The sequence below is a fragment of the Manis pentadactyla genome, chromosome 5, assembly GCF_030020395.1.
Source record: "Manis pentadactyla isolate mManPen7 chromosome 5, mManPen7.hap1, whole genome shotgun sequence".
Classification (NCBI taxonomy): Eukaryota; Metazoa; Chordata; class Mammalia; order Pholidota; family Manidae; genus Manis; species Manis pentadactyla.
The window spans coordinates 156,479,229-156,495,585 of record NC_080023.1 but is presented as its reverse complement, the minus strand read 5'-3'; the positions used below and the strand labels follow the sequence as shown (position 1 = coordinate 156,495,585).

The 16,357-nt window shown below is 39.6% G+C and overlaps 1 protein-coding gene across 4 annotated transcripts in view; it reads left to right on the top strand.

The window, feature by feature from the left end:
* The window catches only part of LOC118920910 (ubiquinol-cytochrome-c reductase complex assembly factor 1), a 143,483-nt gene that overhangs the window by 65,194 nt on the left and 61,932 nt on the right, over positions 1-16,357 (top strand). For all 4 annotated transcript variants that reach the window (XM_057502939.1, XM_036902466.2, XM_036902465.2 and 1 more), the window contains one exon: positions 2,995-3,052. In XM_057502939.1, coding sequence (XP_057358922.1) covers positions 2,995-3,052 — 58 coding nt within the window. The remainder of the gene's footprint in view (positions 1-2,994; positions 3,053-16,357) is intronic.

Below are 16,357 nucleotides of genomic sequence, written 5' to 3'. Positions count from 1 at the left end.
GGACAGGTCCCCATAAAATGCCAAAGTTGTAGACTCTGTCATCTCAGAGCCAAAGTGTTCAAAGGTCTTGATCTGGAGACCTAGATATTGGGACTTCTGACTAATGAGATACCTTCATAGCCCACTCTTGTTTCCAAAATGTTTTGATGATGTCATTTGCGGCATGAATAAGTGTACCTTCTGTTAGCGTGCAGTGGTTTGCTGACTAGTCTTCCAGAGACCAGTGCTGTAAGGAAGAGTGTTTTGGAGCAGCGGTGGCCAATCAGTAAAGGTTTTGTTTAAGTCCGCATTGTTGTCTGCAAACTGCTTTGTCTTTAGCCCTTAAGAGACTTAATACCTTGGAGAGGACTCCTTAATAAGTTAGTTTTGAGTCAGAGATTGAGGTCAGTGTTTTTTTTTGTCACAGTCTTAACCTAGTGAGTTTTTTCAAAGATAATTTAAACTCTAACTTTTAAATAATTCACTGCAAAAACTAAATACTTATGAGTACGTATGAGATACCATTTTGCTAAACATTTTATAGGACTTACCTGATTTAATCTTCACAAACACCCTCCAAAGTAGGTTCTCTTTTTGTCCCATTTTTACAAAGAAAATGAGGCACTGAGAGGCTAAGTAACTACCCAGAGTCACATAGTGAGTAAGAGGTACAGCCCAGGTTTCGAATCAAAAAGTCTGACCCCAGAGCCTGCATAAACAAATATTTAGGTTAATACTGCTGCCCCATAACAGTGAATTACTTAAGTTTATCCATCTTGGTGCTGTGGAAGTAAGTACCTAGTCTCAGAAAATAATGCACTGGGTGTGTATTGGAGCAAGAATGTGTTCATGGCAAAAGACTGTAGCAGGTTTTAACTTTGAAGTGTTTAAACAGATTTCATTCAGCTGAGGAATCTGCTCTGTTTTTGCGTTGCTCGTAGTCAAACTCATAGTGGTCTTGTTTTTCAGGACTTTATCCTGTGGGTTTCTGTTTTGACCCCATTGGGTATAAGAAGTCATTCATATGCCAGCTCTTTTCCCATCTTCAGCCCTGAGCCGACCCCCAGATGGGGAAATTGTGACCCATGTCCAGCTGCTGGCCTCTTTGTCTGTTTGCTTTCCAGCCCAAGAACTGATTCCCTCTCTGAGAAAACTGGAAAGGCTCCTGGAGGCTGTTGAGAAGCTTTGATGTAGAGGTAGCAATTGAACAGATTGTTCTTTAGAAGCAGCCAAATTTCATTTTCCAGATTGAAAGACAGACTTCCAAGAAAACTTTTCTTTTTAATGTTTTGTTCTAGCATCCAAAAAAGACCCAATTTCAGATCCGGGCTTGAGAGTTTCTCATGGCTATTCTTGTTCTAGGTGGAGGGTGGTTGGCCTGCTCTCAGATGGCATGTGTCTTAATAACTGTATGGCTGGCCAGGCCAGCTTTCACCTCCCTCCTGCAGGGCTCCAAGAGGAAGTCCACTTGACAGCTGCTGGGCACCTCCCAGTAAGCTCACCAGAGTATTTTGGTGTCGCTTTGTGACAGACCTGGATTTAAACCCCTAGTCCAGCCACTGGCTTGTTAATGTTGTAGCTACCCACAAGTTACTTAACCTTTTAGAATGCATTTCCTCATCTCTAAAATGAGGGTTATAATTCCTCCCTCCAGGGTTAAAGTGAGGATTAAGAGATAATGTATTGACATGACTATCAGTGGACCTGGCAGGAAGCATGGGCCCTTAGTGAATGTTAGTTTCTGATACTAGTATTAGAGAGACAGTTAACAGTTAAGACCATAGTGTCTGGAATCCAGCAGATCTAAATTTGATCCCAGATGTTTCATTTCATAGCTTTGTGTCCTTGGGCAACTGTCATGATCTAAGAGTCAGTTTTCTCACCTGTCTAATAGGGATAATATCATTATCTACCTCACAGGATTGTTGGGAGGATTCATTGAGCTACTACATGTAAATCACCTATTATAACCTGGCACATAATAAGCCCACAATGAATGACAGCTCTTTATTATTATTGGTGTTGTTAGTATACCTCACAGAGGTCCTGCTCTGTGTTTTCTGTCTTAGTAACCCAAATTTGTTATTATTTAGTCCCTTGTATAATTTACTGTTGGCTAAAAGGCAAAAGATACTACTTCTTTCTTGAGTCATTCCTCTGAAGACAGATTATACCCTAAGGGCCCAGATTTCCCACTAATTCTTTTTTCTTTATCCTCTTGCTCTTTTTTTTTCCTATCATGTAATAAGGAGGGCATTCAGTGAGGGACCTCTTATCCAGCCAGAGGCATTTCTTAGAGATCTAAGAATTGAGAGGTTTGGATGGCTGATATCTTGATTTTTGGTATCTTAAACCAAGGAGAAGCCCTGCCCAGTTTTGTTATTCCTGGGGTTGATGAGTGGCCTTTCATTAGACATGATCTGCAGTCTTATTCAGCTATAGCTCCCTAGAGCCCCACTTCTTTTTCCTGCTTATTTATTTTGGATGAATCATTCAGCACACCCCTGTTTGTAGCACATTGGGTCACCTTAAGGAAAGAAGACAGGAAAAGGATACTAGAAGGAACTTAGACTTCTCAGCAGAACTCAAGTGAGAAAAGCTTGTACTTAAGTGGGGTAGGTAAGGTGATGTCTGCCTAGCTTTCCAGAAGAATTTGAGATCAGGATGGGAAGATAGCACAGCATCACATGAAAGTGGGAAGGAACCATAGAGATCATCTAGGCCACATTATGTAAAGTGAGGAAACTGAGGTTCAGAGAAGAGAAGTGATTTTCCCAAGGCCACACAGCAAGGTGGTAACAGAGCTGGAACTATAAGGCTGGTTGACTGCATTCAGTACTCTTTTATCCCATGGTCTTGCCCTGTAGTTCCACTGGCCTTCTGTATAATAGCATAATCAGAGAGCACTGTAACTGCCATGTATTTTAGTTGAACAAATTCCTACCAATATTTAAAATATAGTCAGTATTCTTTCTTTAAATCCTCACATATTTGTCCTTTATTGTTATTTTCTAGGGTGTCAGATGCCTGATACATTCAATTCATGGTTTCTTGTAACTCTGCTTCATGTCTGGTAAGTGAGCAATTTAAGTGAAGTCACAAAATGTGTTTTTTTTTAAACACTGCTGACTGAAGGTATAGCCTTCAGTAGAGCTGATCATATGAAATGGCAGTTGTTCAAGCATTAAAAACATTCCTTTCATTTTAATAACTGTCTTGAAGCACATTTTTATTAAAGGTCAAAGCATAGTCCCAGAAAGAAACTAATATTTGCAGGATTTTCTCAAAGAACACCTAACTCAGTGAACATTGCTATCAGTATTCTCTAAGAGACTCTATGAGTTTGGTTGGAAAGTTCTCTACTCTAGCTGTTTTAGGAAAGTTCACATTTACGTAAAAGTGGGTTGAATTGTGAGAATCTGGTCATTTTCATTGCTGGTCATCAGAAACCTATAAAAAATTATAGCACTGACATTTATGCCTGTACTTCTAAAATGTGCATACAGGTTAGATTCATGATAGGTTTGTTGCATGTAAAAATATTTAACACCTTAAACAGTATTTTTCTTCAACTGCAAATTAAGTAGCCAAAAAAAATCAATTTTTCATCTAATGTTAGTTACACAGTATTAAAGGTCAGAAGGCTATAGGAGAAATGTTGAGGTGGGGGCTGGGGGATGTATTTTTTGAACTGTCAGATCTTGGGAAAGTAAATTCTGGAGAACTAACTTTACTGCTTTAACCATAGTGAGTATCTGAGGAACATGGGGAATGGTTGCCCTGTCAAAAGGACCCTTGTTTGAGCCTGCCTTCAGCTGAGCTTTGCATCACAGGATTGACTACTATATAAAGACTTTTTGGTTTTGATCACCTCTGAAATACTTCTTGTTCTGAACTCACATAGTCACTGAAATTGGCTGACGGGTCCAAGGTGGCAATTTATTTTATGTTATTTTTTTCCTAAGCTGGTAGTTTACGGAGTGCACAGTGTATTCTGGGAGTTTGCTGGGAACTAGTGATAGTTCTCAAGAAGCTCAGAGTCTAATGAGGGAGATAAGACATGTAAAATGGTAGTGATAAATGAGAATGGCTAAGTTTATAATAAATCGTAGTAAAAGTGCTTATGGGTTCACGGAGGAAGGTGTAGCTCTCAGAACCTTTACTGGTTCTGCCTAGCCTTTGAATATGCCACGTCTTTTAGTCAGGCAGCTGAGAAGGCACATTTCCTTCTGTCTGAATGGTGAAGGTAAGAAAAAGGTTCAGAGAGCAAAGCTGGACATACTGAGAGGAAAACTGCTTTTTCAAGAGGAAAGGACTACAGAGGTGGCACTACTCCCTGGAAAGGGGGGAAGGTGGAGAGGAGGCTAGGCTGTTCCCAGAGGAGCTCAAATATAATATTCAGAGATGGTGTGAAAGACTCTTTATTGCCCATATAGCTAGAAGTATCAGAGTGTTAGAGGGAGTGGATGGCAAAATAAAGTATATAATCCCTGTGACCACATCCCAAGGTCAATACCTCACTAATAGCAGCTGGGATAACCTTGAAACTACTTGTAGTTCTTTCAAGTTAGCCACCATTTCCAAACATACCTGTGGAGTCTTCCTTGCTGAGGTTGGTTTAATTTTCTCAGGCGAGGGGGGATTACCACCAACAGTTAAATAAGGAGAGGGAGGCTGTCTGCTTCACATTTACACTTGGTCTCCCCTCCACCTTTCCTCCTTAGTTTTATGATCTTCAGGCTTTGGTGGAATAAATTAGTAGCTTTTCACTGAAATTTCAGCAAACTTATGGGGACATACTGTGTGTTAAAGACTGTGGGGTGTTGGAGGGAAGGATATCACATCATATGCACCTTCAAGAAACTCAGTCTTAGTGAAAAACAGAGTACAAGTACTTGTAATGGATGACAATAAAAGAAGTACTGTGCCCAAGGCAAGGAGGGAATGACTAAGTCCAAATTTGGTGGGGTGGAGGGAGTGTTGGATAAAGAGTAGCTCTGTGGTAGAGGTGAAATTTGAGATGCACTGTGAGGAGTGAGTAGAATTTTGGTCTGAGTAGAGGAGGGCATTTCAGGTTGAGGGAATATCAGGAACAAAACACATAACATGGAGTATTTGAGGGCAGCCAGTTGTCTGAAGTGTCTAGGGCAGGTCTGTGGAGGAATTCTTTGAGAAAGGACAACAAAAGGTAGGTAGGGGCCTAGTTGTGTTGTGATCCTCCAAGAAGAATTGGGGAAACTCGCTTTTCTCGGGGATGGGGTATTAGGAGGCATAATGGGTCTATCCCAAGTCTGTGGAGAAGCTGTGTTCTTTTAGCCTGAAGTTCCAGGAGGGTAACTGATGGGTAGCCAAATCCAGTGTTACAGGACTTGGTGGCTTTGCTGGAGATGTGTAGGGTTGAAATACTTCCTGTAGATGTAGTGTGAGGGAGAGGTGGGGAGGCTTAGAAAGCAGTTAGAAGAGAAGAAAGAATCTTCCTACCCCCTCCATCCCCCAAAACCCCTCAAAACCCTAATAAACAGAGTATCCTGCATTGGACTTCTCAGAAAGCTTGCTTGTGTTCCCAAGTGTGATGGCTCCCTTTTGACTCTTAGAACAGGGATAGGATTTCTCACATCCTATTAATTCCCTGGAGGAGGTCTTGATGTTTCTTTCAGCCTGTCTGCTTTCTCTGGTTCCCAAGTGTTTGTGTGAATTGGGATTCAGGACTAGGACTCCTCCGGTTCCTAGAGGGCTGTTTTTGGTTGTATGTTCATGTGAGCTTTTGCAGCAATGACTGTGTATCCTTTGTCTTTGCTGAACAAGAGTCTTGACTGTGGATGCTGAAAAAGGGCTGAGAGAGTGTACTGTCTGGGCTTTCCAGCTTCCCCACATGGACATGATAAAAGCAGGCCTCTTCTTCTGTTCCCTGTCTTGGGAAATGGCATTGTAATCCATTCAGGTGCCCACACTAGAAACCTGGGAGGCCTACATGACTTTTTCCTCACCCCTTCGTCTGATCAGTCATTATTCACCCAACTCGGACATTTTTGACCATGGCTTGTAGTAACAAATGCGTTTTACCTAGTGAGCCAGAAGATACACTTTATATCTAAAATAAAAGTTTTATAAAACTTATCCTTACAATGTCAGATAACTTCTGATATTTTCTATTCCACTTTAATTCATTTTAAACAAAAATTCAGGATGTCACCTGCTAAATTGATTTCACTGGGTTGCAAACAACAGTACCTGAAAACTGGCCGTCAGCTCGCCCCTTACCATGCTATTGGTCTTCTCAGATAGGATCAGTACATACACATATATTCCTTCTTAATATTCTCCATCATTCTCAGGTTAAAATATTTTCTTAGCATAGCATTCATATCCCACCAAATATGCTGCCTTTGCTAGTCTCATCTGTTGCCATTCTAGGCACCACTACCACCACTGCTCCCTCTTCTGTAAGAAAAAATAAAACCATGCAATAGAAATATCAAGCCTTCTGCACAAAGTTTTCTTCTGCCTAAAAAGTCCTCACCTTCCTTTCTACTGTACAAACTCCTGTTTTTCATTCAATATCCAACTCAGATCTATCTCCTCTTTGACGCCTTCCCTTTTCTGTTAGTTACTTCCTCTTTGGTGTTCCCATAAAATTTTAGGCACTTCTATTATAACACTTGTCACAGAACATTTTTATATGTTATTCTTTTTTTATTCTTTTTTATTATTTTATTTTGGTATCATTAATCTACAATTACATGAGGAACATTATGTTTACTAGACTCCCCCATCACCAAGTCCCCCCCACATGCCGCATTACAGTCACTGTCCATCAGCGTAGTAAGATGCTATAGAATCACTACTTGTCTTCCCTGTGTTGCACAGCCCTCCCCGTGCCCCCACACACACATTATACATGTTAACCATAATGCCCCCTTTCTTTTTTCTCCCCCCTTATCCCTCCCTTCCCGCCCATCCTCCCCAATCCCTTTCCCTTTGGTAACTGTTAGTCCATTCTTGAGTTCTGTGAGTCTGCTGCTGTTTTGCTCCCTCAGTTTTTTTCTTTGTTCTTATACTCCACAGATGAGTGAAATCATTTGGTACTTGTCTTTCTCCACCTGGCTTATTTCACTGAGCATAATAGCCTCTAGCTCCATCCATGTTGTTGCAAATGGTAGGATTTGTTTTCTTCTTATGGCTGAATAATATTCCATTGTGTATATGTACCACATCTTCTTTATCCATTCATCTACTGATGGTCACTTAGGTTGCTTCCATTTCTTGGCTATTGTAAATAGTGCTGTGATAAACATAGGGGTGCATCTGTCTTTTTCAAACTGGGCTGCTGCAGTCTTACGGTAAATTCCTAGGAGTGGAATTCCTGGGTCAAATGGTATTTCTATTTTGAGTTTTTTGAGGAACCTTCATACTGCTTTCCACAATGGCTGAACTAATTTACATCCCCACCAGCAGTGTAGGAGGGTTCCCCTTTCTCCACAACCTCATCAACATTTGTTGTTGTTTGTCTTTTGGATGGTGGTGATCCTTACTGTTGTGAGGTGATATCTCATTGTGGTTTTAATTTGCATTTCCGTGATGACTAGCCATGTGGAGCATCTTTTCATGTGTCTGTTGGCCATCTGAATTTCTTCTTTGGAGAAGTGTCTGTTCAGTTCCTCTGCCCATTTTTTAATTGGATTATTTGCTTTTTGTTTGTTGAGGTGGGTGAGCTCTTTATATATTTTGGATGTCAACCCTTTATCGGATATGTCATTTATATTCTCCCATACTGTAGGATGCCTTTTTGTTCCATTGGTGGTGTCCTTTGCTGTACAGAAGCTTTTCAGCTTAATATAGTCCCACTTGTTCATTTTTGCTTTTGTTTCCCTTGCCCAGGGAGATATGTTCATGAAGAAGTTGCTCATGTTTATGTCCAAGAGATTTTTGCCTATGTTTTTTTCTAAGAGTTTTATGGTTTCATGACTTACATTCAGGTCTTTGATCCATGTCGAATTTACTTTTGTGTATGGGGTTAGACTATGTTATTCTATATGTATCAATCTTCTTTGTGGGTTGTGAGTTTATTGAGAGTGAGAATTGTTTTTATTATCTTTTTAGAAAGACTGGAACATAAGATATTTCTTTCCTGCAGTCCCATGTCTTACTCTTAGTTCTCATCAATGTATGTTTAGACATAATTAATGGCCTCATATGTGACTTGGCCTCCATGGCATTTGGAAGGGTCCTGGCAATGCTTGTTGGTCAGGTAAGAGTGGCAAAGCTCTGCCTCTTCCTACATTTCCCTGGGTAGTGAGATGTGTGTAATCAGAATTTATGTTGGCATTGTAAGTGTTAATAGATTTGTTGAGACTCCCCTTTAAAAATTTGTCATGGGACACTAGCACCTGCTAGATGCAGAAATTAATTTAAATTTTAGAAAATGGAATGGAACAAATATAGTTAAAATATGCCTGTGATGGAGATGGAGTATAGAGGGAGTAAAGTATAGTTTGTATTGTTAAAAATTATTTTAAAGCCAGGTGTATCATAAGTATAACTACTAGGTCCTTTATATATAGGGCCTTTTTTTTGTTTACCTATATTATCTCACACATTCTTATAGCTATGTCATTCCTGTTTTACATATGAGGGATCAGGGACTTAGAGAAGTCGGAGAACTTGTCTAAAGAGCCAGTTAGTATGTGGAGGAAAGGAAAATCAAGCATGGGTCTGGCTAACTCAAAGTATAAGTTGCTTTCCTCATTGGTAATTAAAACTACCAAAGTAACTAATTATTAATACTAATAATATTTAATAATAACTAGTACTATTTATCAGTTCCATATCTGCTTATTTTTAAAGATAATTCTGTATAATTATAGCATTTACTTTCTGATTGAACCTACTGTATGCAGCAGATTTGTTGCCTGCCCTCATAGGACTTAGAGTGTGGGAGAGAGACTGAACAAGTCACTAATAAATACAACCGGGATAGTATCTGTCAGAAAAAATAATAGGGTTCTGTGGAAGAAGAGAGGTACATAGTTTCATTGGGTTGGTCACTCAGGGAGGGCTTCACTGAGAAGAGAACATTTAAACTGACACCTGAATGATAAGTAGAATTTAGTAAGTTGTTCCAGGCAGAGGAACCTAGTGATTTTCAGTCTTTTTATTAGCAGAACCCTTTCTAAAAATGAAATTTTTATGCTTAGCCACAATGTTATGACTAGATAAAAAGTATTGCTGGTTGGGTTGAAGAAGTGGGAATGACTTGCTCATTTCAGGTCTTCACAAATGTGCCCACTGGTAAGGGATCCTTACATAGCTCCATGGAAATTCAGAATGCTCTTTGAAAACCACAGATCTAGTCCAACTCCTTTATTTTACAAATGGGGAGATGATTTTGGCCATTTTAAGGGATTTGAAGTCACAGGCCTCTTTATCAGTACTGAAAGGTCCGATACTTAAACCCGGAGCTAACTGTATGAATTATACTCCTTCTGCAACACTTTACTTCTTGCCTGAGTGTCACCTTTTGGTGGTCACAGGGATGGAGTCTTTTTCCCTGAATATGAACAGTGTAGCACCAACCTGTGAAACTATATGGAACTGTGTCCTGGGAGAGACAACAAGCAAACATGAAAACAGTGAAGGGTGATAAGTGCTGTGTTTAGCAGACTTACAGATCTTACGGGAGCACAGGGGAAGGGGGGCTGCTTGGGGATGGTTAAGAAAAAAAAAAGCAGTTGTATCAACCTGCTAGGTCTAGAAGCAGAGGACACCAGGTCTTGAGGAGTTAATAGGAGGAGAAGAAGTAATTGTAAACTACTTTCCAAGATCTTCCAAGTGAGAAAGAGGAAAGGATGATCACTAGAGGGGGAAATAAGATGGAGGGGAAGCATTTTTTTGTTTTTTTATTTTTTAAGATGGGGAAACACTGGAACATTTTTATAAGCCTAGTGGAAGAAGCCTCTGGGAAAAAAGAGAAGGAAAGTGTGGAACTGGGAAGGGGTTGGGAAACAGACTGGTCCAGCCTCTGTCCAACCAGAGAACTGCTCTGGCAGACACTCCAGCCTTTACAAGAGGACTCTTTAAAACTGCCACAGCAGGTTTGATGTAGCTGTAGGGCTTTCGAGCTTATGCTGGATTCCAGCAGCTCCAGACCTGCTATATATGGCGAACCCTGGCTATGTGCACATCCTCTTTTTCCCTCCCCCAGCCAGAGTCACTTTGTTCAAACACCTACACATGTAGTTTTTTGCTCAAACCAAAGGCCTATGCAGCATCATTTTATTAACACTGCATAACCTAAGAGCACTGGTACCTGCTGCCCAGGAGCTTGTTCTCTGTAGTGGATCGAACAGGCAGGGCACAGGCCAGTTGTAGCTCTTGGAGGAGGCTCACTGTCAGGTGAGATGGCTTCAGGAAGTACCTCACCCCACTTGTCTGTTTGCCCACGGAGTGTCCTGTGGCCCTTATGCTCCCCACATAAAGGTTATACTTCAGGAGGGAGTTTAGGAAACCAGGTGGAGATAGCCATGTACACAGCCCCAGGAAAGGGTTGGTGTGCCAGCTCACAAATAAATAAACTTATTCATTAGTGCACTGCTGAGGCTTGAGCGTGGCCATGTGGGCTCTACGTTCTTGGCCTTCGCTAGTAGCAGTGTAAGGGAAACAAGCTATGTGGAAAGTCCCCTTTGGGATTCCTTCATAGCAGCCAGAGTGACAAACCTGCCTGTGTGCCCACTAGTCTTTATTGAATTCAAAATCATATCTGCTCTGAGCAGCTTATAAGTTACCATGAGGGAGAAACAAGGCCAAAACACAACTTGCATTGTCAGAAGGCCCAAACAGAGCAAGCTAGACAGGATGCTCAGAGCTGCCAGTACATGGCAGGAGGTCAGCATGAGAAATAACAAGAAATCTTCCCTCCCAGGCTTAGGCAGAGAGGAGGAAAGCATGGCTAGAAAGTCATTCCTTTGAACTCTGCAGGTAGTGTCTTCCTAGTCTGATCTAACAGGAAGAGGCTTTAGGAACTGCTGTCACAGAATGGGGGAAAGAGCCAATACCAACACTGCTCTGGGAGACACTGGCTTGGGGGAAGTTGGGGGAAGCTCAGGCTTCATTCCAGGTCTTCTCTTCTCCACTTGTAACCTTAAGTTACTTAGCCTCCTCAGAGGTTTTCTCTGAATTGGAGACAGTTACACTAGACCAATGGTTATATAGATTGAAAGAGTGAATGCAAATAAATGCATCCTATCATGAAAAGTCTCATATTAGAGGACTTAATAAATGACAGTAATCATTATTACTTGCCATAAAGCAAAATTTATATCTTAGTGCTTTATTTTTTGAGATTCCTAGTGAATGAATCTTTCTTCCCCTTTTCCCTGTGTCCACACATGCCTTTTAGAGATAATAGGAAACAATTGGACTAGGGCTTGACCGCTACTTTTTTCTTTCCTTTCCTTTCCTTTTATGTAAAGGAAACTAATATTATTCATGGACCACTGGAATCACAGAGCAACAAGGACAGAGTGAAGCTTAAAATGTCAATAAATTGTGGGTTTAAGAACATCATCAAACTTGGGAGGGGCTCCTACACAGAGAGTAGTTTATGCACAGATTAAGTCTATACTCAGAGTAGGTACTTAAGTAAATAGTTGTTAAATGAATGTTAATTATTTAATGCAAGAATTTTTTTGTTACTAGACTGTCTCTTTTTTTAGAAGATTTAAAAAAATAGACTTTATTTTCTAAGAGCAGTTCTAGGTTTAAATGGAAGATTGTCTCTTTTTAATGTTTACTTTGCATTCTTAAGGGCAATTTAAATTACATTTTAGCATTGAAGTCCCCTCTTCTCCCTTCTCCATTCACTTTCAGAACAGAGCTCTGAAATTATGAATTTGAATCAGTAGCAAAATGTAATTTGACTTCTCAGCATTTAATTTCAGCATTTATTACAAGGAATGCATCCATGATGCAAATTAAAGTAGAGCCTTTCTTTTATTTTATTTGAACCTGGTATTCTCAATTGTTGTGGAATAGCTTGCTTACTTATTGACTCAAACATTATTGTTGTACGGTCAGAGCCCATGACAAGTGTTGGCTGTGCTTTGTAGTGGATATATCAAGATCATCAAACTTCTTGTCATTGCTTAACATTTTGAACTTGTTTCACTCATTTTCTTTTACCTTCCAATGGACTTCAACCTTTTCTGGATGTTGCAGGAGGCTCTGATAACTCTACTTTGCCAGGCTATCTTCTTTCAGTTGTACTGGGTGGGTTTACCTTTCTTGTTGAAACTCAGTTGCTGTGGCTATTTTTGTGTTTGTTTTAAATGCATTTTTAGTTTCTTCCTTTCCTATGAGGCTAGTTTGGAAACTTAAATCACTGCCCTTGTGAGGATTAAATGAAAAATAGAGTAAATGGAATGAGACAAAAAAATAGTATGACTCTGGGATCAGATTTGAATCAGAGTTCATATGTCAGCTTCTCTAAGACTCAGATTTCTCAGCCATAAAGCGGGGACAGTAAGAATACTAGCCTCATAGAGTTGTTGTAAGGTTTAAATGAAATAATGCATCTGATCACTTAGCACGTGTCTGTAACATAGTTGTGTTGGCTGAAATTATAGCACTTGTCCATTTTTGCTACCAAAGGAATGTTTTTGTAATTATTACTTCTTAGTCATATGTAGAATAGGAAAAATTGCCAGATAACTGAATTCAGCCTAGATCAGATGATACCCTAACGGTTGGTAGGTAAATTAGTGGAAATCTATTGTCTCTGGTGTCTAAAAAAGCTTTCACTGGGGTGACTGTGTGTTATCTGGGGGTGAAACCCAGAGTTGGAGTTGAGATTTCTTCACCTCCATCCTTTTGTAGCAGGTTAAGACTAATCTGCTCAACATAAGAATAATGTGTGTAGAATGTGTTGTGAAAAATGGTGAAAGAAAAGAAGCTATCATTTATGTAAGAAGAATAGATATACATATAATCTTGTAGGTGCATGCATCATATATGGAAGGATTCCTAAGAAGCTACTAACTGATTGCCTAAGGGAGAGGAACTGGGACAGTAGGGTATGAAGATAGGAAGGAGTCTTAGTTTTTTTTACCATGTGCCTATATTATCTATTCAAAACAGTTTTTAAACTAAGAGAGGAGGAGTCTGAATGTATAGGCTTCAAGGTCAGGTGGCCTAAAAATTGACCTTCATTTGGTTGGTCTGGACATTCCAGGCAGCTGACTAAGATAAGGGCCCCAGCCTTCAGTTGTACTTTTTTCCTTGAAGAGTACAAACACAAAAGTTCTTCACAATAGGACTACTTCTCTGTCCTTAACTACCTAGAGAGTTTGATTTGCAAACTCAGGGAAAAATAAATTGAGCTTTTATGTAGCTGAGTATAGTGATAGTGAATAGACAGGCCTATGGTTCAGGATCTTATTTTCCCAGTAGAACTCCTGGGAATCTTTCCCTGTCAGAACTCAACGCTTCTGTTGATGAAAAGATTAATTCTTTGTTTTGAGTTTATAACTTTATGTGTGATGAAATTTGCTATAGAGCTTAATATTTGAAAGTGTTTTCTTTCATTTAAGTGCCCATTGAATTAATTAGGTACAATATTTTAAGAGTAATTAGAATTTGCCCTCTTTATTTAGCAGGCTTGAATCTGTATTTTCTGAACTCCTAGTATTAGTAGAATTAGGTATAGTTTATAACACATTTTGCTGGTTTCATATCTTAAAAGGCAGGTGAACACATTAGTTTATATTTCTATTTCTGTTCTGTATATTTCTCTATGTTCTGAATACCATAGTTCTACTAATGTAAATATTCACCAAATTTGTAGTTTTCCAGCCCTGGTGACATTAATATTTAATTACAGGGTTGAGGCTGGTAAGAAAGGGTTAATATCTCAGAGAGTCATCTGCTGTCAAAGCCAGGGTGCTAATCTTATTACACCCCTTGGCTTGTGTAAAAACACTCTAGCTTTCTTTTGTCTAGTGAGTAAAGTCTAGTCTTTTTAGCATGACATTTCAAAGCCGTTCATGACCTTTCTGGGATACTTTTCTGTTTCCTGTACCTGCTCTGCCATAAAATATAGGTATTCATGGTTCCCTTACATGTGCTGAGCTTTTTTACAGCCCTGTCTTTGCTCATAATGTTCTATCCGGTAGAAGTTCTCTTTATCTTTTGTCTCTGTCCAACTTCAGCCCATCTTTCTAAGCCCCAGGTACAGTGTTTCATTTTCCATGAAGCTTTCTCTGATCCCACTGAGGCAAAAGTAATCCTCTGAAACTTCCATTGCATTTTGTGCTCCTCTTGGGACACTGCATTCTCTTTTAGGGCTCATTCTAAATGGCATATTCTGTCTGCCCTGGGAGACTACCTGCTTTTTGGAAGCTGAGTTCTTTTTAGCCATGACTCTAATCCCCACAGCGTCTCATATATATACCCTCACACACTAGGAACTATATGTATCTATATTTCTCTATGTTCTGAATACCATAGTTCTACTAATGTAAATATTCACCAAATTTGTAGTTTTCCAGCCCTGGTGACATTAGTATTTAATTACATGGTTGAAGCTGGTAAGAAAGGGTTAATATCTCAGAGAGTCATTTGAGTCAATCTAATTTCATTGAGTGAATTATGTGTCAGTCAGCATCTAGAAAGTATCTTCCATTTTCTCTATCTTTTAAGTCTAGATAACTGTTTGAACCTGCTGTTATGTATATAAGGGCCATAGAAGAAACTGCTTTGAAATAAAAAACACTTCACCCTGTGTTGATATAGTTAGTAAGTTTATGGTCTGAGAAAATCCATGTCTTTTAAACCTCAGAGTGCAGGTGTATTAACAGACTACAGAATTTTCAAATAAATGAAGAATTCCATTACCTCACTGTTGCTGTTGATGAATTAGCTAGCCCCTGACGACACTTAAGCATCAAAGCACACAGCGTCTTTTCAGGTGAGAGGCTGACATGAGTGATTTGATTAACTTTAAGAAAAATCTTAAAGAAAAAGGACTGTTGAATTTTCCCCAGTTTGTTTCTGCCTTGGAATATGTCCTATACTATACGAAGTAGACAAATCTTTCCCATGACCTGTCTTTATTGCCACAAAGTGTTATTTCTTAGGCACTGACTGGGTTCAAGAGGTTATAAATTTAGAATCACAGTATCAGCAAATCCCAAGGTTGGAAGGGACATTAGAGATCTTGTAGTCAGCTATCTGCCAGGTAGCTGAGTTCCCACCAAGCATTTATTCAGATTATTTTCAGAAATAGCCAAGTTCTCTACTCTTTTTTTTTTTTTGTCATTAATCTACAATTACATGAAGAACATTATGTTTACTAGGGTCCCCCCTTCACCAGGTCCCCCCTACAAACCCCATTACAGCATACAAACTGTCCATCAGCATAGTAAGATGCTGTAGAGTCACTACTTGTCTTCTCTGTGTTACACAGCCCTCCCCATCCCCCCCCACATTATACATGCTAATCGTAATGCCCCCTTTCTTTTTCCCGACCCTTATCCCTCCTTTCTCTCCCATTCTCCCCAGTCCCTTTTCCTTTGGTAACTGTTAGTCCATTCTTAGGTTCTGTGATTCTGCTGCTGTTTTGTTCCATCAGTCTTTCTTTGTTCCTGTATTCCACATATGAGTGAAATCATTTGGTGTTTGTCTTTATCTGCCTGGCTTATTTATACCCTGTAGCTCCATCCATGTTGTTGGAAATGGTAGGATTTGTTTTCTTTTTATGGCGGTATAATATTCCATTGTATATATGTACCACATCTTCTTTATCCATTCATCTACTGATGGACACTTAGGTTGCTTCCATGTCTTGGCTATTGTAAATAGTGGCTTTTGGATGTAGAGTTCTATAGATGTCTATTAGGTCCATCTGTTCTAGTGTGTTGTTCAGTGCCTCTGTGTCCTTACTTATTTTCTGTCTGGTGGACCTATCCTTTGGAGTGAGTGGCGTGTTGAAGTCTCCTAAAATGAGTGCATTGCATTCTCTTTCCTCCTTTAGTTCTGTTAGTATTGGTTTCATATATGTTGGTGCTCCTGTGTTGGATGCATATATATTTATAATGGTTATATCCTCTTGTCGGACTGAGCCCTTTATCATTACATAATGTCCTTCTTTATCTTTTGTTACTTTCTTTGTTTTGAGGTCTGTTTTGTCTAATACTACTGCAACACCTGCTTTTTTTTCCCTGTTGTTTGCATGAATTATCTTTTTCTATCCCTTGGCTTTTAGTCTGTGCATGTCTTTGGGTTTGAGGTGAGTCACTTGTAAGCAGCATAGAGATGGATCTTGCTTTTTTATCCATTCTATTACTCTGTGTCTTTTGATGGTGCATTCAGTCCATTTACATTTAGG